Source organism: Mirounga leonina, unplaced genomic scaffold (assembly GCF_011800145.1).
Source record: "Mirounga leonina isolate KUSES-001 unplaced genomic scaffold, KU_Mleo_1.0 Mir_154, whole genome shotgun sequence".
In the NCBI taxonomy this organism is placed as follows: domain Eukaryota; kingdom Metazoa; phylum Chordata; class Mammalia; order Carnivora; family Phocidae; genus Mirounga; species Mirounga leonina.
The window spans coordinates 24,945,152-24,967,254 of record NW_023270389.1 but is presented as its reverse complement, the minus strand read 5'-3'; the positions used below and the strand labels follow the sequence as shown (position 1 = coordinate 24,967,254).

At 55.7% G+C, this 22,103-nt stretch overlaps 1 protein-coding gene across 4 annotated transcripts in view; it reads left to right on the top strand.

Annotated features, from left to right (window-relative positions):
* Positions 1-22,103, top strand: part of TMCC2 (transmembrane and coiled-coil domain family 2) — a 40,318-nt gene that overhangs the window by 16,010 nt on the left and 2,205 nt on the right. For 2 of the 4 annotated variants that reach the window (XM_035010219.1, XM_035010218.1), the window contains 2 exons: positions 19,485-20,425; positions 21,904-22,039. In XM_035010219.1, coding sequence (XP_034866110.1) covers positions 19,485-20,425; positions 21,904-22,039 — 1,077 coding nt within the window. Of the gene's footprint in view, positions 1-10,642; positions 11,112-17,541; positions 18,745-19,484; positions 20,426-21,903; positions 22,040-22,103 lie in introns of those variants that run through there. The other 2 variants (XM_035010221.1, XM_035010220.1) reach the window with 2 other exon arrangements.

Below are 22,103 nucleotides of genomic sequence, written 5' to 3'. Positions count from 1 at the left end.
CAGATATGGGACACCTTTTAAGAAGATTGCTGTAGGGGCGCCTGGGTGGCTCAGTTGGTTAAGTGTCTGCCTTCAGCTCAGGTCATGATCCCAGGGTGCTGGGATCGGGCCCCGCATCGGGCTCCCTGCTCAGCGGGGAGTCTGCTTCTCCCTCTCCCTCTGCCGCTCCCCCTGTGTGTGCGCTCTCTCTCTGTCAAATAAATACATATAATCTTTAAAAAAAAAAAAAAAAGAAAAGAAAAGAAGAAGATTGCTGTGGCTGTTGTGTGGAGAACAGGCTGTGAGCCAGGGTTCGAACCTGGAGTCTAGCTAGGAAGCTATTGAAATCCCCCGGGCATGAGGTGGTGGTGGCTTGCAGCAGGGTGGGAGTGGTGGAGGTGGGGAGGAGGGGTTGGATCCTGGATTTGCTTCCGAGATCGAGGTACCCCCACCTCTGATGGATGTGGAGCATGACAGGAAGGAAGCAGGCAAAGATAGCACACAGGTTTTTGGCCTGGCAGCTGGAAAGAAGAAATTGCCATTATAATTGAGTTGGGGAAACAGGCAAATGGAACAGATATCTGGCAGGGGCCATGGGGGGCAGAAATCAGAGCGAGGTTTTGGACGGGTTATGTTTGAGATGACTATTCAACATCCACATGGAAATGCCAAAGAAGCAGTCAGATACGTGAGTGTGGAGTCTTGGGGAGAGATCCAGGCTGGAGGCATACATTTGGGAATTGTCAGTGTAGAGACAGATTTAAAACGATGGCACTGGACCATTTGCAAGCGTCGTTTCAGCTGTGGAGGGTGTGTTCCAAGAGTGACATTTGCCTCTGTCAGCTGAAAGGCCTTGTGGAGCGGGGACCTGGAGGGGCCCAGCAGAATGAACCGAGTTATCAGCTTGTAGTGAGCAAGCACTCTGCGTGCAACCGTAGCCCGGCCCACCTCTCCGTGCTGAGTCAGTGAAAACGCTTTAAAAATCAAATTAGAACGATCCTGTCAAGCGAGGGTCCCTGGGACCACAGCTGCTTTCTGAGGAGGGGGAATGTGAACCTTGTATTCTCCGGCTGCCTGAGCAGACGGAGTGGGTGGGCGGTGGGCGGTGGTTCGAAGCTGGTGAAGGCTTGTTGATGTTTGCTGACTGGGCGTGCAGGGGGCTTGGGGCTTGGGGGCAGGCGCATCCGCTGGGGAGCTTCTCCCCAGGCTTTTGCCTGTGGCTGGTGCTTGATCTTCACACTGCCTCCGACACGGCTGGGGTTCTCCTCTTGCTGCTGGGGGAAGACCGGGGCTGCACACTCTTGGGCGACCTGCTGGGAAGGACGGTTCCCTGGGTTCAGGGTGGTCACAGGGGAAAGGGTAGTTCCTGTGATTGTCTTCTATCTGTATTTAGAACTTTCAGCTTTCCCAAACTCTGCCGTATTATTGCCTGGTTAATAACATCCCCATGAAGCTGCCAGAGTGGGCCCTATCTCCGTTTTGCAGCTGAAGAGACAAGGCCTAGAGGAATCAGGACACTGCTTCCTGAGGACACCCGGCCGCTTCCTGGCAGAGAGGAGAGCAGATCCCACATTCTAGGGTGTTCACCGGGCCAAACAGACGTGAAGTCACTACAAGCACTAGAGACCCTTTTATGCAGTGTCCACAGGGCACGGGTCTGCCTAGGCTCAAGAGGGTGACACTGCGGCTTGGTTGCCATCCCCCCTGCTCAGTTACACAGCTTTCCTGCCCTGTAACTGTCCCACCAGGGATAGGCGAGGCCCTGGGGGGCTCCTGAGGAGGAAAGGGGTCTTCTAGCCTCCAGAAAAGCCTGCCGTGTCAGCTGACTCCCCCAGATCCAGAGACCATTGATCAATGTGAGATGCTCTGGTGGTTCCTCCCCGGTCTCTGGGCATGAATAGAAGGTATTCTTCTCTCTAGTAAACACAGCTCCCCACATGCTCTCTGCAAGCTCCCTGGTGATTACGAGCATCTATTTTTAATTCATAAGCCTCCCCCACTACCCACACCCCTTGCCATTGTTTGGAACTCACCAGCTGGCTTTCGGACCAGAGCGGCCCTGGCGGGGGTTGAGTTACTGGAACAGCCTGGAAGGAGCTCTAGCTCCTCAACTGTCATGGAGAGGCTCGCCTAGCCCCCACCCAAAGAGAACAGGGGGCCTGGCGCCCCAAGGACAGCAGGGGTGCAGCAGGAGGACAGAACAGGGGCTCACAGTCCTGGGAAGCAGCTCAGCCTTGGTGACATCATTGGACTGTCACTGTTCCCTCCAGATCCATGAGCTGTTTTTGACATTGTGCCTTAAATGATTTCCCCTTAAAAGCAAAAACAGATGCCCATCTCTGCCCCCCATCTTGCTTTCTACCATTTGCAGAGCACTGAGCAATGTAGCTTCTCCCTCTGCCCGATAGTTAGAAAGCGGAAAAAAAATTGTCACCATTTGTTGGGGCACTGGGACACTGGCAGGTGCATCGAGAATACTGGTGACATCTGGGTTCTCCATCTGTGTGTAGCGTGGCCTTAACCTCTGGGAATCCTGGGCCCCGGGGCTGCAGCAGGAACCACTGGGTGCAGGGGCCATGGAGTTGGGCTGCCTGGTTCCCTGGCAGATGAGTTCATTCTCTCTCTCCTTCCCTCCCTCCCTGTCTCTTTGTCTCTTTTTGCTGAGCAGCAGTTCCTAGAAAATGTGTACTCTCAGAGAAACCTAGTAACTTTTCCTGTCCCACCTTCATTTCCTGCTCCCAGCCTTTCAGGGAGCGGATTAGCCCCTGCCGGGGTCAGAGGCTTATATCCCCCTTTCCTCATTTCTTCCACATCTGGCTTGGTCATTGCTTCCCTCTTGGCTTTAGTCAAAACTTTGCCCCAGCTGTTGCCCCACGTCCCACACCTCTTCTGGGCTTCTGCAAGGGACACCCAGCTGGAGGGTCTTGGGAGAGGGATCGTGCAGGAACACTGGGTTTATGACCAGCTCTGCCAGGCTGGCGCCTGACCTTCCCCTTCTGTGTGGTATGGTGGGTGCGCTCTGAGGACAAGGAGGGGTATGCGGTGGGAGCCTGGAGCTCACAGAGGGTGTCTGGATAGCCCTTAGGAGACCAGTGTGGAGGTGCTCCGTGTGGCAGGACTTTTGCTGACAGGCCGGCCTGCTGCCCCTGCTGAACCAGGACAGGCAGGGTGGGAGAGGGCCAGGTGCACACAGTGAGGTGCAGAGGCTGGAGGAATCATGTCATGACTGGATACTTTCTGTGGCCTTGGGGAGGTCTTATCTCCAGGCTCCAGGTGGGGAAACCAGTGATGTTCAGCTCATCACCCAAACCAGAGCAGACTCTGGACACAGAGCAGACTCTTCCACCAGACTTATTCAACAACAAGAGTTCTTCTCTGCCCTGGCATAAATAAGCACCCCTGTTTACACCTAGGGATGGCAAGTGAGGGGCCACCCTTAGCCCTAGGTACTTGCCAAGAAGACTGATGTTGGCAGGTGCAAAGGAGTCCTGGTTTATTTACGTCTGAGAGACTGCTGGGGCAGAGGCAGGTGGGGCTGCTCTGCTGAGAGAGGTTTTCAAACCATGGCCCCTCAGCAGCTGGGGGAGGCCAGACCGTTCTTCTGTGGGTTCTCCTCATATGTCGGAGCTTGTAGGCCAGATAACATGGGAGGCCAAAGGGCCCCTGCTCTAGGGTCAACTGGCCTGTCCTTACAAATACATCCACCTTCAGAGCCATGTGGCACTCTGCCCACTCAGTCTTTCCTGTACACATTCGGGTCTGTGCCAGCCAGAGCTCACACCCAATTGCTGGAGGGACAGCCACCTTCTCTGTTCCCCACTGCCACCCATCCCGTGCCCTCTTCCCTTCTCTTCTTCTCTGCATGGAAAGACTCCTCAGGTGGAGGGAGAACCAGAGGCAGCCAGCCCAGTGGCCTCTGGAGAGACTCCTGAGGCTGTGCCCATGCTTTCAGCTCCTCGCCAGGCCAAGGCGGGATGGCTCTGTGATTTGCCATGAACCTTTGTTTCCTGTCTCAGTGATTCAAAGACTCTGTTTGCCAGGGTCCTTCGGGCCTCGCACAGCAGTCTATCCTATGGTACCTGGCAAATCAAGGGGTTCTGCTTTTAGTCTGAGTTCCTCATGTTCGGGTGAAGCCCCTTGCCTTGTAGGGGTCCTGTCCAAGCAGGAGAGGGGCTAAAAGGTGAGGACTCTGCCCCTTACCTAAAGCTCTGACCCCAGAGATCACGAGCTGCAGCCTTCTCTTTTCGAATACGATCGTGGGCTCAGTTAGTTGTCCCAGTAGGCACCTGGCTTCTAGAATTAGCCTTTGTTCATCTTTTCCCCAGTGACACCCATGACTTTCTTTCTAGATGGAAAGTTCCCACTGTTCTCCAGATTAGCCCTGGCTTCTGGACGTACAGAATTCCGGGGGTGGGTGGTGAAGTTAGATCATGTCCAAGTTACCTAATAAGACCCATTGTCTTGCATTTTCAACCCTCTTGTGTCTTACTTAGCTCAGGTGAAAAACTTGTGGGAGACCTTGTGGCTCTCTGCAGCCCCTGGGGACTGAGTGGTCTCCAGCCCAGACACGGGTCCCCAGCCTCTTCCCTTGGGATCCTCAGCCCCCTCAGGTGCACCCCAGTGGAAGGCGTGCTCTAGGGTGTGAGCCCCACGCCAGAGCCAGTAACAGTCAGCACAATGGGAGCTCTCTGTCATCCAGTTCCAGACGGTGAGGAGCCAGCACTGGTGATGTGGGCATGGGTCATGGGAGCTGGCAACAGGTCTCCCCAGCACCGTGCACATTCCTCCCTGGATCCACCACATCCCTGAGATGGGAAACATGACCCTGGTCCCCTCTGGTGCCAGATGAGGCAATGGAAATATAGTATCGTTAACCTGATCCCCTCTTCTGCCTCTTCTTTCTTCTCATGGGCAGTCTGGGCTTTCTCTGTTTATACCCCGCAGGGCAGAGGGCTCTGAAACAGAAGCAGGGGTGAATACACACACCCGACTGCCTTCCTGCTAGGCTTCAGGAACCAAGGGCTCCTCTGCCCTACAGTGTGGGGGCTGGAGGCAATGAGTGACGTTTCTGGAAACAGTAGCCTTGTCCAACCTTCCCCTCTCTCTCTCTCTCTCTCTGCCAGGCGCTGGGATGTCTGACTGTTCTTGCCCCCCACCCCCCACATTCTCCAGAGGCTGACTCTCATGCTTCTGCTTCTTTTGTCCTCTTGGACCTTCACCCCAGTCTGGATTTGGGGAGTTCTCACAGCATCCTTTTCCATCTCTCCAGATAGCCCACTCCTGGGACCCCAGAGCTGGGCCAGTACCCAGGGCTAGTGAATAATTGAGCATGCTCAGCAATAGCTCAGTCAGATCCGAAGTGATACCGTGACCTCCTTCGGGTGGCTGGAAAGACAAGTGCTCTGTAATCTTAACTTCATTATATAAGGTTTCTTCACTGCCGGAGCAGGCAGCTTCAGGCCCACATATGATCTGGGCCCCGTGCCTGGGTCCCAACTTCTCAGGGGCACAGGGGCACGGTGGCAGGCGCCTAGGACTCACCACTCACATCCCTCTGAGCCCGGCTGGCTTCAGCACACAGCAGAGCAACATGTCACACCTTGCAGAGGGCTGCCACATCCATTTCTCATTTAATCAGGGCAGCTCATGGGAAGTGAGGAGCCCTGGAGTCAGCCCCTGGAGTCAGCAGGATGCCCCAAGAGTTCTGCATTTCAGTCCTGTGCTTTTAGAAAGGAATCATTCTGAATTCTTCTTGGCAAACAGAGTGGGGGTGGAGGGGGGAGTGCTCTGCTTTCCTAAAAACTGTCCAAAAAGGAGATGCTATGTCTTCTCTGGGTCACTTTCTCCTGGACCTGTCCCCAGTGTCCCCACCGCCCAGGAGATGGAGTGGCTTTTTCTACCCACCTGACACCAATTTTGATTTTCCTACAAGTGACCAGGGTCAGTGTTTCTCGCCACTGCCCAGCACCTGCTTCACGACTGTGCCTGTGGAGAGCTTCCTGCAGGAGGGTCCTCAGCATCGGCCGGGCAAAGGTGCAGCAGGTGGCAGAGGTGGCCTTCTCCCTCCCTGGAAGCAGCCGAAAGGGGGCCTGGTGTGTGCATGCTCGTCGCCCCCCAGCCTTCTCTGCTCTGGCCTTTGCTGCCTGGGGGCCAAGCCTCTCCACCCGCTCCTAGAAAACATGCCCACCTTGGTTGCGGTACTTCATCCTGAAGACTGTGAACCTTCCTCCCCTCCCGCCTTTCCCCAGGGGAAAAGCAGGGCTCTTTACCGTAACGTGAGTTTCTAAGAAAATGCACCTTCTGGTAGGGTCGACAAGTGAGTGTTAGGGGAGGGACTCGGCATGCTGACCCCTCGCCGAGCCACATTTCTAAGAGGTGGGTGGTAGAGAAGCAGCCCCCTCCCACGGAGGGATCCTAACGGGGAGATTTTCACAGTGCACCTGGAGCCTGAGAGTTTAAAGGCCTCACCTTCTATTCTGAGCTCCTAAATTTAGCTGTCTTTAGCTCCTAAAGCCGATGGCTTCTCAGGTTTCCCATTCTTCAGAATATGTGGTTTGTGCTTTTTTTTTTTTCCTCTAAGAGAAAGAAGATTAAGTAGGAAGATAAAAGGGGAGGGGGCTGAAGAACCATAACAAGGGCAGAAGAAGAGACCAGAAAAATGTGATACTTAGAGTGTTAGAGAAAGAAGGGGCCTGGTTTGAGAATTCTGAGGAGAGTCTAAACTGAGGGGAGCACAGCAGTGGAGAGGCTGGGACCCTGCTGGTCCCGTGCAGGAGCCGGGCTCCCGTCCAGTGGCCCCTCCCAGGACGGCGCCAACCCATCTGTCACCCCGGACTCAGGCTAGCTGGGAAAGTGGAGGGTGTGCCGCCAGAGACACCTGCCCCAGCCCAGCTGCCCGGGCCCGTGCGCGGGAGGAACAGGGACTGCCCTGCCTTGGCCGACGTGGGGCTGCGTCTCGGCCAGCCAGAGGGCTATCGGGCCGGCCAGGACTTTACCAGCAAGTACATGCGGTGGCATTCACCCAGCAGCACCTTCTCTTTGCAGAAGGAGGTTGCTCTGGGGCTCGTGGTCCTTTCCAAGCCCAGTGCTTGAGTGCCCCACTGCAGCCCTTCCGCATCTGCTTGCCCCTCTCCACTTGGCTTCAGATGGCAGCTGCTTTTCTGGCTCTTTCTGTCCCAGGCCCCGTCTCCCAGGTACCGTGTGGAGCGACTGTGGTGAGTGTGCGTGTGTGTCAGGACATGCCCACGGGGCGAGGGAGCCTCAGCGCTGGTCATCTCGTTCAGGAAAACCTACGTGTCAGGCATGTTCCCGTTTGATCTTCACTGCAGCCCGGGGAGTTCATGATCATATGTACCATTTTGCTGCCAGGAAAACTGAGGCTTAGCTACAGAGAGCCTCCAGCGCTGGGCTCATTCACCCTCTCCTCCCGCCTCCTGATGCCCCCGGTCTCATTCCTGAAGGCCTCTTCTCCCAGGCTGCTGCTGTGTGGGTCCTGCCGCCTTCTCCTGGACTGGTGAAGAAGCTAGCGAGCGGCAGGGGGAGGATTTAGGGCAGGTCTCGGGCTCCACGCCCAGTGCTGTGCCACCGAAAGGCTTGGCCATCCCTCACGGAGCCCAGCCTTGGCGAGTCTTCCTGTGATGCAGTCTCCTTCAGCCAGGGCTTCCCAGGCCCCCCTGCTCTTCACACATGCCTCTCATTGCACTTGGGGACACTGAGCCTCAGGGCCTGTGCGGACTTGACCGAGATCCCAGAGCAAGTATGGAACTCAGACCCAAATCCAGGGCTCGCATCACCTCTCCTACCACCTCACGACGCCTCAGGCTTCCTGCTCCCCACCCCCAGGGCAGGGAGTTCTGTGTCCTTGATAGGTCTGGGGACATTTCATACATGTAAAGACAAGAACAGACTCTAGAGGAAAAGGGATCTCTCTCCCTCTGGCTTGCCTGGCAGACCTCCCCCTGATTCCTGTTTGTTCCTTTTCTCTTAGCAGACTATTGGTTCACCCCTGTGCTCCACCCCCCTTTTTGTTCAGTTTTTGTGCGGATGGGTGGGTTGTCCCCGGAACCGAGGAGCTGAACCCTCCCATGAGGGAGACACCGGATGCCTGTGTATGGTGACTCCCCTCCGGGTCATCTTGGTGGTGCAATGTGTTTTGCAGGAACCTCTTTCTGGTGCTTCTGAGCCTTCACGATCCTGGGCAGCCCAGGGAATGAGACCTCATGAGAGAGCCCCAGAGCTTAGCTTCCCCAACCCCCTCCCAGCTCTGGCCTTCTGGCACAGCCTTATGCTCTGCTTGTAGGGAAATTTATAGATCTTAGCTTGGTGGAGCCTAGAAAGGAGGGAGGCAGGGGAGAGATGGGTGGGTTTTTTTTGTTTTTTTAATTGTTCCATTTATTCAACAAACATTTCTTGAAACATTTCTAGTTGTTATGCTGAATTTGACTTGACACATGATATACAAAAATAAGGCCTTTAGGGGCGCCTGGGTGGCTCAGTCGTTAAGCGTCTGCCTTCGGCTCAGGTCATGATCCCAGGGTCCTGGGATCGAGCCCCGCGTCAGGCTCCCTGCTCTGCGGGAAGCCTGCTTCTCCCTCTCCTGCTTCTCCCTCTCCCACTCCCCCTGCTTGTGTTCCCTCTCTCACTGTGTCTCTCTCTATCAAATAAATAAATAAAAATCTTTTAAAAAATAAAAATAAATAAGGCCTTTAAAATTATGGCTTTTTTGATTGGTTGTGGATGTTTTCCAACCAAAATTTCTTAAACAGAACACTTTTGCAGGGGCATCTGGGTGGCTTGGTCGGTGGAGCGTGTGACTCTTGATCTCAGGGCTGTGAGTTTGAGCCCCACGTTGGGTGTGGAGATGATTAAAAATAAAATCTTAGGGGCGCCTGGGTGGCTCAGTCGTTAGGCGTCTGCCTTCGGCTCAGGTCATGATCCCAGGGTCCTGGGATCGAGCCCCACGTCGGGCTCCCTGCTCTGAGGGAAGCCTGCTTCTCCCCCTCCCACTCCCCCTGCTTGTGTTCCTGCTCTCACTATGTCTCTCTCTGTCAAATAAATAAATAAAATCTTAAAATAAAATAAAATAAAATCTTAAAAAAAAAAACACTTTTGCAGTGAGAAATACTGGGAAAAAGTCAGTAAGAGCTACTTAGTAATGGATTTAGGAAAAGGTAAAGTCTTGTGACGATAATTTTGAAGTAGCCAAATGTTATTATCTAGACTGCATTAAGAATGAGTGCAAAAATATGCTTTAAAAAATTTTGGTCCCGCTACGCTTTGCCTTAGATATTACTTTATAGGACTGTCATTCATCTTGGAAGGAGAGAGATGTCTTCGCTTGAGAAGACCCAGCTGTGTGTGTGGCCACGCAGGACAGAGCTGTAGTAGATGCAGTATGTTTGTTGCTGCTTGATGAGTCCGGTCATTCGGTCATTCTGCATATGGAGGGAGGGTCAGTCCTATGCCGGGCTCCGTGAGGGGCGCGGATATATTTAAGATGTGATTCGTGCCTTCCTCGGGGAAGTAAGACCTAAGGCGTATTTACACATAACCATTATGCAAGAGGAGTGGTGCACAATGCCAACGCATAAAGTAGAAATCAAGTACCACAGGAGGAAGATCGTTTGCAGATGTCAGGAGCTGATGGAAGTGTTTCCTGACCGCTCCTGGCTGAAGCTGGCCTCAGAAATTGGGACCTAAGTGATGGGCTTTTGCTAGGTTCCTGTCGTCACAAACTCCAAGTCATCGGCCACCATTAATGTTTGTAAGTCTCACGAGTCCAGGGTGTGGGGACTCCTGCTTTTGGTGTTTTTGGCTGGTTGCCCTGGCATTGGGCCCCAGAGATAGCCCTGGGCCTTCCTTATCTCTTTGCACCTTCTTGGAACCACCTACCACGTGTGGACCCTCCGTATTTAAGCCCTGAGTCCCTTGCCTGGCTCAAGTAGGTGCAGGATCCGTGCCTTTGGCGAGTCTGCTTCCGAAGCCTCCCTGAGAGGCCCAGCTGGGCCCTGAACCCTGCAGGCCATCCGGTTCGCCTGCTCACAGCGTGCTCTCCTCAACTGTGGCCCTCTGGCCCCCTCTGCTGGCCACTCTCAGGATTTCCTGCTGGGAGTGTCAAGATGAAGTCCAAGGAGGTAGGGCCTGCTGTGAGTTTGCCATCTGTGTTTGATCTTGGGTGTTTTTGCCTGGGCCATGCTGGGGGTGGAGGGGTGGGGATGGGGTGGGGAGGAGAGCAGGGAATGGGGAGCAGAAGCCAGAGAAGTAGTTGCAGTGGTGTCCGAGAAGAGTGGATTTGTGGAAGAAAATCTGAGAGCAGAGGAGTCCCGCAGATGAGGCTGGCTGAGTTCTGACTCCCCCAGGGACTTCTTGGATAGGGAGGGTACCTTGGGAGTGATGGTGCCATAAGCCAGTGAGCAGAGCAGCAGGGAGAGAGGTAAGGGGCTCCAGGCTGAGCTCGCTGTGTTGGGATCTGACAAGAAGTCCCCTCCAGGCTCCAGCCTTTCTGGCTTTCGAGACCTCCATCCTGGAAGCCTGACTAGGAACCCTACTTCCATTAGATGGTGAAAAGGGGGAGTCCATGGGACCGTGCCTCTGTGAGAAGGGCTTCTGATGGTGGGAGGCATGCACGATGGGAGGGGATGAGCAGAGTACCCATCTAGGTGGGTGAGTGGTGCAGGTACATGTGTCCCCATGTGCTGCCCCGCCCCCACCGGGGCTGGAGTTGCTGCCTGTCACACCTGGGGGTTCTCATGCACACTGACCTCACTGTGGCAACAGCTGGACTTGGGGATGGGCAGAGCAGGGGGGGCACCTCATCAGAGCTGGGTCTACCCGCTCAGTGATCCTGCCTGTCTCCTCCCAGTTGGGAAGGAGCAGCCTGTGAGCCCAGGGGAGGGGAAATCTCCCAGAGCAATCCGCCCCTAATCCCCAGGCTGGGCCTCAGGCTGGAGATGGCGGCTGCAGAGCCTGGGAGCTTGGGAACACCTGCTCGCAGACCCCGGCTTCCCTTGGCAAGCCCTGTGCTGCCCAGGGACTGTGACCCCGGGGGCCTGACCCAGCCCGGGGAAAGCTGGAGCCTCAGAGGTCCTGGCACCCCGTCCCCAGCACGGCTTCGGGAAGCGGTACTCACACAGGTGAGGCCCCTGGGGGGTGGGAGGAGGGAAGTTCACTGGGCAGGGTTGGGAGAAAGCCAGGCGCCTTGTGCTCACCCTCTGGTCTCTCAAGGTGTGGCCCCCTCTCTCCCTTAGAGAGAACTCTTTGTGGATAGGAGAAGGGAGGAGGGGGTGAACACCAGGCCTCCAGGCTTAGGCTGAGGAGTGTCGGGAGGGCCCCTGGGGTCGGGTCAGGAGGTCTTGTGTGGGAGCATGGCTGAACCCTAGCACAGATGCCTCTAGAAACCAGTGGCCATGTGTCACTCCTCTTGGAGCCCGAGGAGCTGATGTGAAATTAAGTGGGAGGTATGTGCCTGGTTGCGATCACTTCTGCCTACAGAGAAACATTGCCAGGGAGGGAGGGGCGTGAAGGTCCCATGAGCACTGACCCCAGGTGGACAGTGGGGGGTCCAGAAGGAGCAAAGTGCTTGGTGCCTGGAGCTTTTGGAGAATTTGCAGGATGGCAAATGGAGGAGGCCCCAGGGCAGGAGGGCAGCTCCGGGCCAACCCAGGAACCAGTGTGAGGAGGCAGGGGAGTGTGCAGGGCATTTGTGTGGAGAAGGACATTGTTGTCAGCAGGGCAGGGGATGAGGTAACTGAGGGGAGGGTATGGATTTGACCAGAACCAGTGGGTGGGCCTGTCAGAAAGGACAGGAAGCTAGAGGAGAGAGAGAAGAGGGTGGCCCTGAGGGCCAGGTGGGAGGGGGCACCTGCCGGCTGCAGGCAGAGGCTGAGGGAAGCCTCCACCCCAGTGCCCAGCTGCCATGAGATCGCATGTGCTGTCTGAAAGGATGAGTGAGTGCATTTCCTCGTCTGCGCTCCGCACCCTCAAATCCCTTGTTGCAGCATGCAGTTCCCTGTAAAGCCGCTGAGGCCATCCCATGGCAGGAGGGAAGGGGCACCACAGGAAGAGCCAGGGCCCTCGGGCTCCTACCCCGTGAATCCCCCTTGTGGTGGCTGGGGCCTCGCTGCAGAAGTTCTTCACCCCACCATACCCCGGGGAACAGACCTAGGTGTACATACGGCCCCCCACATATACCCCATTAAGTGCCTCAGCATTTGCCTCCCTGCCCTCTGGAGAAAAGCCGCTTAGGCTCCCAGGCACCAGTGGGACCGCCGGGTGGGTGGGGATCGTCCCCATCCCCCTTCCCCTGCACCTTTCCCATGCGGGGGTGCCTGGCTCAGCTGGGGTGGTGTGTCCAGAGCTGGCACTGGGGAACTGCAAATTGCCCTCCCACCCCTGCCAGGCAGAGAAAGAGCCCGCGGCCCCACGGGCTATGCCTGCCGATTTGGGAGGATGGGGGCAGCCCCTGACTCCAGGACCAGGGGTTGGGATCATGTTTCCAGCTCTGGCTGGAATATCAGGTTGGTGTGGAAGATGTCAGGTCCCCGTCCTCTCTGCTTCCCCAGCAGGTCAAACTGCCTTTTTAGGCAGAAGGATGTTAGCTGGCCATCAGCGTTCTTTTTCTGTACAGGTCCTGGCCTTGCCTCCCTTTTCCCCTGGGGACTGGTAGAAAGAGTGAATCTGAGTGTTCTCCCTCCCAAGAGGGGTGCTCAGATCAGCGTCCTGGGGCCAGAAGTCAGCAAGTGGAAGCATCTCTGCTGAGTCACGTGGGCCCCACGGCCCCCATCACACTTGCCTTCTGGTCTCTTAGCCCCTGGAAGCCCAGGCCTGCTCAGGAGCAGCATCCTGCATAGATCTCAGCCTGCTTGGCCAGACCCACAGACCCTCTTGTTCCCACCCTGGGAGGGAGCCTGAAGGCCACCTGTCCCAGGATGGCAGGGGCTGCCTACTCTCCTAAAGGGAAGCATAGAAGCTCTAGGGCTCTTCTCCTCCCCTCCCTACTCTTCTTTTTTTTTTTTTTTTTTTCCACCTAGGAGTGACCTTAGTGTTGGCTTTCTGATCCCCGAGCAGAGAGCTAGGACAGGAAGTCCTCATCTTCTGGGTCAGCCTGCCCTCGGGTCCCTAACAGTAGTACTTTGTAAATCTGGGAAGGGGCTCTTGTCCCCTGGGGCTGGTAGTCAGGCTGGGAGCCCTCTGCGATCTCGTGGGAACCGGGGAGCGCAGGTGTGGAGCACGCCCTCCTTGCAAGTGGTGCTTGTCTGTATGGCTCACCTTGAAGAATGCGTCATGTATTTAGTCCATTGCTGGAGAAAGAGAACCATGGTCCCCATCTCACAATAGCTGGTCCCTTGCCCTCCCTGCACAGAGCTTCACGAAAGCCGGGACGCTTTCCGGCCCTGGAGCGTGTACTGTGTGCTCCTGGCCTCAGGGATCCGGGCGGCCGGGCTGGTTGGTGTGTAGGAGGGCGAGCCGCTGCCCCATGTCTGGGCCCAGGTTAACAGAGGACGTGAGCTCAGGCCTGGGAGGAGCTGGGAGCCCCAGGAGGCCCACAGGAGCCCGGGCCGGGAGCTCCTGTGATCTGGCAGCGTGCCTAATCCGGCTTCATTCAGAGTTGCCAGAAGGGGGCAGGGAGGAGAGTCCACGGCTCCGCGAGGCCAAGTGGAGGGGGTGCTTCCAGGTGCAGGAAGCAGGGAGAGGGAGAGAGAAAGTTGCACCCTGGACACTTCAGACAACGTCCCATCTCTGGCTCTTCCAGAACATTCACCAGGACTTCGTGGATCTCAGTCACTGTTTAGAACAAGGTCTATGACTTCAGCCCTGGCCGGTAGGTACTGTTGTGAGCGGGGGGCATGACGTGGCCTCCTGGGGATGGAATGGCATCGTGGAAGGAAGCATGACCCTCCCTCCACCATTCTCCCTTTGTAAGAACTTGCCTGGCCTGTGCACACGGATTCATCTTGGGGTCAGGTGCCTCAGGAGAGAGGGGTGGGGAGGCCATGGTGCTGGGCCACAACTCCAGGTGTGGTGCTGGCCGCGGGGCATGGATGGAGGGCTGGGTGGCCTGGGCCGCGTGAGGCTCTGTGACAGTTTGGAGAGAGGAGAGGTGATGCCCTTGTAGCCCTCTCACTGCCATACCCCAGCTGGGGGACTCAGGGGTTTTTCACCCCCCAGTGACCAGGGCTTGAGCGATCTGGACCCAGCCCTAGGACAGGGGGTTGGGAGTGAGTTAGAAAGAGCTTCTGCCCTGTTGAAAATGAGACAGTAAGATGAAGGACCCAGGTACCCTCCCATAGGCCCACCCTGTGATAGGACATTAATTGGAGCTGTGGCCAGAGCCAGCAGGTTGGAGGACCCCTTACCTTCCACATCCCGGTTTTGTAATCACCACCTCTGTCTAGTTCCAGAAGATGGTCATCACCCCAAAGGAAACCCAGACCCGTGAAGCAGCCACTCCCCATTCCTCCCCTGCTCCCATCCCCTGGGGCCACCACTAACCTGCCTCTGTCTCTATGGATTTAACCATTCTGGACATTTCACATAAATGGAATCCTTCAGTATGTGACCTTTGTGTCTGGCTTCTCTTGCTTAGTGGGATGTTCTCAAAGTCATCCAAATTGTAGTATGTATCAGTGCTACTTCATTGCTTTTATGGCCAAATAGTATTCCACTGTGTGGATGTACCAGTTTTGTTGGCCATTCACTGGCTAATGGACATCTGAGTTGTGTCCACCCTTTGGCTATTGTGAGAAGTGCTGCTGTGAGCATCTTTGTATAAGCACTTGTTCAAACACCCATTTTTATTTTTTGAACTATTTTAATTTTAATTTTTTAAGATTTATTATTTTTTAAGATTTTATGTATCTATTTTACAGATTTTATTTATTTGTTTGACAGAGAGAGACACAGCGAGAGAGGGGACACAAGCAGGGGGAGTGGGAGAGGGAGAGCAGGCTTCCCGCGGAGCAGGGAGCCTGATGTGGGACTGGATCCCAGCACCCTGGGATCATGACCTGAGCCAAAGGCAGATGCCCAATGACTGAGCCACCCAGGCGCCCCAAGATTTTATTTATTTTTTTGAGACAGAGATAATGAGCAGCGGGGAGGGACAGAGGACAGAGGGAGAAGCAGACTCCCCGCTGAGCAGGGAGTCTGATGTGGGCTTAACCCAGGACCCCGGGATCATGACCTGAGCTGAAGGCAGATGCTTAACCAACTGAGCCACCCAGTCGTCCCAAGATTTATTTATTTTAGAGAGAGAGAGTGAGCAGGGGGTAGGGACGGAGGCAGAGGGAGAGAGTGTCTCAAGCAGACTCCCCACTGAGCTTGGAGCCTGACGCTGGGCTCGATCTCATGACCCTGAGATCACAACCCGAGCTGAAACCAAGAGTTGGACTCTTAACTGACTGCACCACCCAGGCGCCCCGAACACTCATTTTTAATTCCCCTGGGTGTAGACCCAGGAGTGGAATTGGGGGATCATACGGCAGACCAATGTTTAACTTACTGAGGGACCCCCCAAACTGCTTCCCGCAGCGGCTGCACCTCTTTCCATTCCCACCAGCAGGTGCGAGGGCTCTAGTTTCTCCGCATCCTCGCCAACACTTGTTATTTTCCCCTTAAACATTGCAGCCACGCGAGTGAGTATGAAGTACCGATTTATTTTTGTTTTTGAGCACCTGCTGGATGCCCTGAGATTGTACTCAGTGTCTGATTTCATCCTCCCTACAGCCCTTTGAGGGAGGTAGAATGGCCTCCCCTTTCCAGATGAGAAAATGCAGGCCCAGAAGAGTTAATGACACTTCCAAGGGCACACGGCGTGTGAGGGACAGAGCCAGGGTTCTAAATCTAAATTCTTGTCCCCCTCACCTGTTTCACCCACCCCTCCCCCACCGCCCCTCTGGTGAGCACCAGTGTGTTCTCTGTGTTTAGGCGTCTGTTTCTGGTTTTGTTTATTTATTTTGTTTTTTTAGATTCCACATGTGAGTGAAATCATACAGTATTTGTCTTCCTCTGACTGACTTATTTCGCTTAGCATTATACTCTCTAGCTCCGTCCATGTCCTTGCGAACGGCAAGGTTTCACTCTTCCTTATGGCTGAGGGAGAGTCCACTGAACCCACGTACCGCCTCGTCTTTATCCATTCGTCATTCGGTGGACACTGGGGCTGCTTCCCTCCTTGGCTATTGTCAGTAATCCTGCAGTCTCATCGCTTTTCTTTGTGCTTTTTGTTTTTTGTGTTTGCGCTTTTTTTTTTTTCAGATCTCTTTCTCCTCTTCTGCTTTTTCCGTCCGTCATCGTTTTGTCATCTTATGCCTGAATTTGCCTTCCTTTGTTAAAGTATTCTCCCTCTTTGTACCTCTGCCTGCCTGCCGTCTGCCACCTCCTTGGCTTTCTGTTCCTTAACCACTCTGTCTTGGTTCAGTCCTGAAAGGGCCCTGCTGCCATGGGGGCGGGGGGAGTGTGTGCTGGGGTGGGGGAGCATGGTGAACTCTCCACCTTCCTCCAACTCCAACATGCACCTTCCTCCAAGGGGGAGGAGGGCAGAGGGGAGGTGTTCTGTGACTGGAGGCGCCCAGCGGGATCCAGGTGTGGTAGATGCCGGTGGAGGGGCAGGAAGGAGCTTGTGTCCTGCTGTGGGACCCCCAGGCTCGAGTCTGGGCCCGAGGGCAGGGGAGAGGGGCAGGCAAGGGGGCCGGGACCCCAGCCCCAGCCCACTCCAGCCCATCATCAGGCCCCAGCTCATTTCCCCAGGAATGTCTGTTCTCCTCTCATTCATGGGGATTTCACAGCCAGCTTCCATTCTGCTTTTCCATTTGTAAGCTAGACAGACTCTAAATCACGGGAGGAGACACACCAAGCTGCCGGAGTAAGGCCAAGGTAGGGGGAGAGTCGCTATTTTATACACCCTCGGAGTCCTAAAGCCCTTCTACTCTTCACGGCATCCCTGTCTCGTTAGCTCCTCCTGCACCCCTCCCAGTCCCTGCAACAGATGCCCTGCTCCTCATAGAGACAGCAAACCGCCTAGCGCTCAGCATCAAGCTGGGCTTCAGCCAGACCCAAAATTCACTTTTTGGATGTTTTTTTCTCCCACAAAGAGGGGGAAAGAGAATTGAGCCTCTTTGGAAGCACAGTGGCCTTAGCAGAGGACTTTTAATCCTAAAAGTCATGTCTTCCTAGGGGCGCCTGGGTGGCTCAGTCGGTTGAGTGTGTGACTCTTGATTTTGGCTCGGGTCATGATCACAGGGTCGTGGGATCAAGCTCTGTGTTGGGCTCTGTGCTGAGCATGGAGCCTGCTTCAGATTCTCTCTCTGCCCCTCCCTCCCGCCCCCTCCACTGGCTTACATGTGCTCTCCCCTCTTAAGAAAAAAAAAAAGTCATGTATTCCTAGAGAATTTAATTTTTTGTATTGCAATATTTATGCTGTAGTATCAATATTGAGTGAATTGATTTGTATAATCTCTTAATTAAACTTCATTCCCCCACCCTGCCCCACCCCAAATTATGCTGCCTAGATTCAGACAGCATTTATGAGTGCCTTCTGTATGTGCCGCACTGGGCTAGTGCTTGCTAGACATCATCTTGTGTAATCCTCACAAAGACCTGAGAATAGGCAGGATTATCCCATTTCTCAGGTGGGGATACTGAGGGTCAGGACAATGGAGAGGCAGGCTGTTTGTCTTCACTGAAGGAATAGCACAGGCGGAAGGGGTTTAACTGAAGGATGGGGTTTTAAGTCGGACTGGCGTGACAGTTAGACCTTGGGACAGATCATTTAAAGGAGACTGTGGAATTGCCTCCTCTGGTATACAAGGTCAGAAAATCCGAGAAGCCAGGGTTCTGGAGGTCTGAGCACCTGGAGGGAGGGCCAGGAGACACCAAGGGAGACCCAAAGCAAATGTAAGAGGAGAAATTGGAAAAGGGATCGGCGTGGTCCCCAGCATCCCCAGTGATGCTGTGACCTGAAAAGGCCCCAGAGGAAGCCCACAGAGGAGCCACCCACCCCTGATTTTTGGCAGGGCTTTTGTTTTCAGTAGTGTTTTCCAATAACTTTGCACCTCAGCAGAAGCCGAGTGCAGTGACTTCTGCCTGTAATTGGCACAGGCTGCTTCCGGTTCCGGTGTGTGTAACCGGGCCACTCTCTTCGTATTTAACCCCTTCCCCCACACATACCTCATCCTGCCCCACACACACGAAGAGCGAATGATCCGACCCGACCATCCTGGGGGTTGCTGTGTGTAAAAATACATGGGGTTGAGCCATTTCCTGCCACTTCCGTTCTTGCATGGCGATAAGACACTGGGGACCCAGCTGCGGACAGAGAGATCCTCCAGCAGCCGAGGGGGAGCCGGCCCTGGGAGAGCAGGACTCCAGGCCTGCCCGTGTTCATCTGACCCTGGGCTTCCCATCTTTCCTATCTCCTGTGACCTCTCTTTCCTTTCTCCCTACCGCCCCCATCTTTTCTCAGCCTCTCTCCTCCTCTGTGCCATCCTAATGCACTTGGGAAGCCTGCCTGCTGGTGTGGAAGGGGGCTGTCTTCTCCTTCCTGCACATTCACCCCCTCTGAGCTGGGCCCTGCTGCCCTCAGGCCCCCAGACCAGCCCCTGCTGCCCTTGGCCCCGGGGTTTGCTTCTGGGACCTGAGTCTCCAGGCCCTGGCCCACAGGGCGGGTGGGGCTGTGCTCTTCTCCCGCATCTGGGAGACTGGGCAGGGCCAGGTGCTCCCACCATCATGAAGCGGAAGAGGTTGCTGACGACTCCAGACAGCTGGAAGGTGATGGAGGGGCTGGGAGGGGTGTCAGCAGAGGCCGGTGACCTGCTGAACTGCATCAGGGAAGCCGGGGTGGGGAGGGCGGGGAGGCTTCCTGCGCCTGCGTGGGGCCAGAGTATAGCTCTCGGGGAGAGGCCTGCTCCAGGCAGGAGCCTTTTGGGGAGTTTGGGTCCAGAGGGACAACTTGTCTCATCCCTGACAAGTCAGTCCCATGATTCTCCATTGAAGCCTCAGACCGGCTTGGTCCGTGTGATGGAGCAACAAGAGTTCTGGGCCAGAGGTTCCATCTTTTCATAACTGTGGGTCCCTGAGCAACTTGCTTGAACTCTCTGGGCCGAAGGAGGGGTAGATCTGCCTAGACTGCACTTTGGGGATGTTGTGAGGATTAGGTAGATCACAGACGCGAGAGCCCTTCAAATATGGCCGCTATAGGGGCACCTGGCCGGCTTGATCCGTGGAGCATGCATGCCACTCTTGATATGAGAGCTGTGGGTTCAAGCCCCACGTTGGGTGCAGAGATTACCTAGAAATAAAATCTTTTTTTAAAAAAATGGTAGCTGTAAAAGGAATACTATGCTGTTATTTTGGACTCTTGCCCTGAAGCTTCCTGTTCATCCTGCATCTGTCCTCCAGGTAGAGCAACCAAGTCCGGGGGTGTCCAGGGACACACGAGAGATTCCCGCTGTGTCCCCTGCCATGGTTTCGTGATTTACCCATGCTCGCCCTGCTTGCCTTCTCCCCAGGTCGACAAGGGAGACCCGGCGGCCCTGAGCCTCCTCGGCGGCCCCGGCCACGGTGACACCGATGGCCCCATCAGCCTGGACGTGCCAGACGGGGCCCCGGACCCCCAGCGGACCAAGGCTGCCATTGACCACCTGCACCAGAAGATCCTGAAGATCACCGAGCAGATCAAGATCGAGCAGGAGGCGCGGGACGACAACGTGGCCGAGTACCTGAAGCTGGCCAACAACGCGGACAAGCAGCAGGCTTCGCGCATCAAGCAGGTGTTCGAGAAGAAGAACCAGAAGTCGGCACAGACCATCGCCCAGCTGCACAAGAAGCTGGAGCACTACCGCCGGCGCCTGAAGGAGATTGAGCAGAACGGGCCCTCGCGGCAGCCCAAGGACGTGCTGCGGGACATGCAGCAGGGGCTGAAGGACGTGGGCGCCAACGTGCGCGCAGGCATCAGTGGCTTCGGGGGTGGCGTGGTGGAGGGCGTCAAGGGCAGCCTCTCGGGCCTCTCGCAGGCCACCCACACCGCCGTGGTGTCCAAGCCCCGCGAGTTTGCCAGCCTCATCCGCAACAAGTTTGGCAGCGCCGACAACATCGCCCACCTGAAGGACCCTCTGGAGGATGGGCCCCCCGAGGAGGCGGCCCGGGCGCTGAGCGGCAGTGCCACCCTGGTGTCCAGCCCCAAGTACGGCAGCGACGACGAGTGTTCGAGTGCCAGTGCCAGTTCGGCCGGGGCGGGCAGCAACTCCGGGGCCGGGCCAGCAGGGGCGCTGGGGAGCCCCAAGTTGAACGCGCTGTATGGGGCCCCCGGCAACCTGGACGCTCTGCTGGAGGAGCTGCGGGACATCAAGGACGGACAGTCCCACCTGGAGGACTCGATGGAGGACCTGAAGGCTCAGCTGCAGAGGGACTATACCTACATGACCCAGTGTCTGCAGGAGGAGCGCTACAGGTAGGCGCCGCCCCCGCCCGCGGGGCCCTGGCCTTCGGTGATGGGCACCAGTCTGCAGACTCCAGTTGGCGGAGGCAGACGGAGGTGCACGTAGAAAGGTCCCAGGCTGCTGGAAGGAGCCAGAAGAGGCCCTGGGAACGCCCTGGGAAGGCTTCCTCCAATCTGGTCAGAGCCTCTGGAAGATAGGGTTATGGGACCTGTGTGTGGGGAGAAGGCGCTGCCGGTCTCAGGAGCGCTGAACGTCCCCTCCTTGATGGTTATGGGGTCCGTGTACAGGAGGGGAAACTGAGGCAGGGACCAGCTATGTGGCCTCTCATCTGGAAAGATTAAGAGCACTGACTCTGGAGCCAGGTTATCTGCGTTTAAACCCCAGATCTATTCTTCTCTTTTTTTTTTTTTTTTTTTAAAGATTTTATTCATTGAGAGAGAGAGAGAGCACAAGCAGGGGGAGTGGCAGGCAGAGGGAGAGGGAGAAGCAGGCTCCCCACTGAGCAGGGAGCCTGACGCAGGGCTCGATCCCAGGACCCTGGGATCATGACCTGAGCCAAAGGCAGACGCTTAACCGACTGAGCCACCCAGGCGTCCTCCCTGTCCCCCTGCACCCCCCCACCCCCCGCCCAGCTCTACTCTACTATTTACCTTGAGCAAAATACTTATGCTCTCCACACCTGGTCTCCTTGTCTGTGCAGCGGGAATAACATGAATCCTTACTCTGAGGGTTCATGAAAGTTAAATGAGTCCAAACCTGTAAAGTCAAAGTATGTAAACATCTGGCATGCTCAGTTTAAACCTTTGGCTGACGCTGGAGTCTCTGGTCCCTCCTTCCCCTCTGCCCACTCCGCCCTTGTGCTCGGTGCCTCTTGCGTGGCACTTGGCACTCGCTCCCTGGGATTCTTGGCCATCTTTTCCTTAATTAGCACTTTTCTTTTATTTTCTCTCTCTATATATATATACACACACACATACACACACACACGAAGAAGGTTTGGGAAATCGAGGGGAAACCCTGCCTGAAAACTAGCCCACGCTGTGTGTGTTTGGAGATTGCGTGCCTACAGAGCAGGGATCGTGTGTCTGTCCCACCGTGTCCCTGGTGCCCAGGACAGCGTCTTAGTCCAGGGCTCACGGGCTCCGGTTGAAGTCCGTTAGTCCCTGACTCCTCCATTCATGAACGCTGTGATCTTCAGCAGGTTCCTTCACCTCTCTGTGTCTCAGTCTTATCTGTAAAATGGGATGACATTGGTACTTGTCTTGTGGGGTTGAGGGTGGCAGGGAGCCTACGAGATAATGTGCGTGAAGTCCTGGCCCGGTATCTGCATGGAAGCAGGGCTGTGTCTGTAGTAACTTCCATTGTCCTTGCTGTTAAAATTGGAACAGGGCTGAACACGCTGGGTGGGTGGCGGAATGAAATGGATCGTGGGGAGAGAAGGGAGGTGAGGGGGCCAGGACTGCTCTTACCCCTTGTCCCTCGCGGCCAGGTACGAGAGGCTGGAGGAGCAGCTCAATGACCTGACGGAGCTTCACCAGAATGAGATGACCAACCTGAAACAGGAGCTGGCTAGCATGGAGGAGAAGGTGGCCTACCAGTCCTACGAGAGGGCCCGGGACATCCAGGTGCGACCCGAGCCTGACCCTCGGGGCTGAGGCGGGGCGGGGGGGGGGGGGGGGCCCCGGGGGG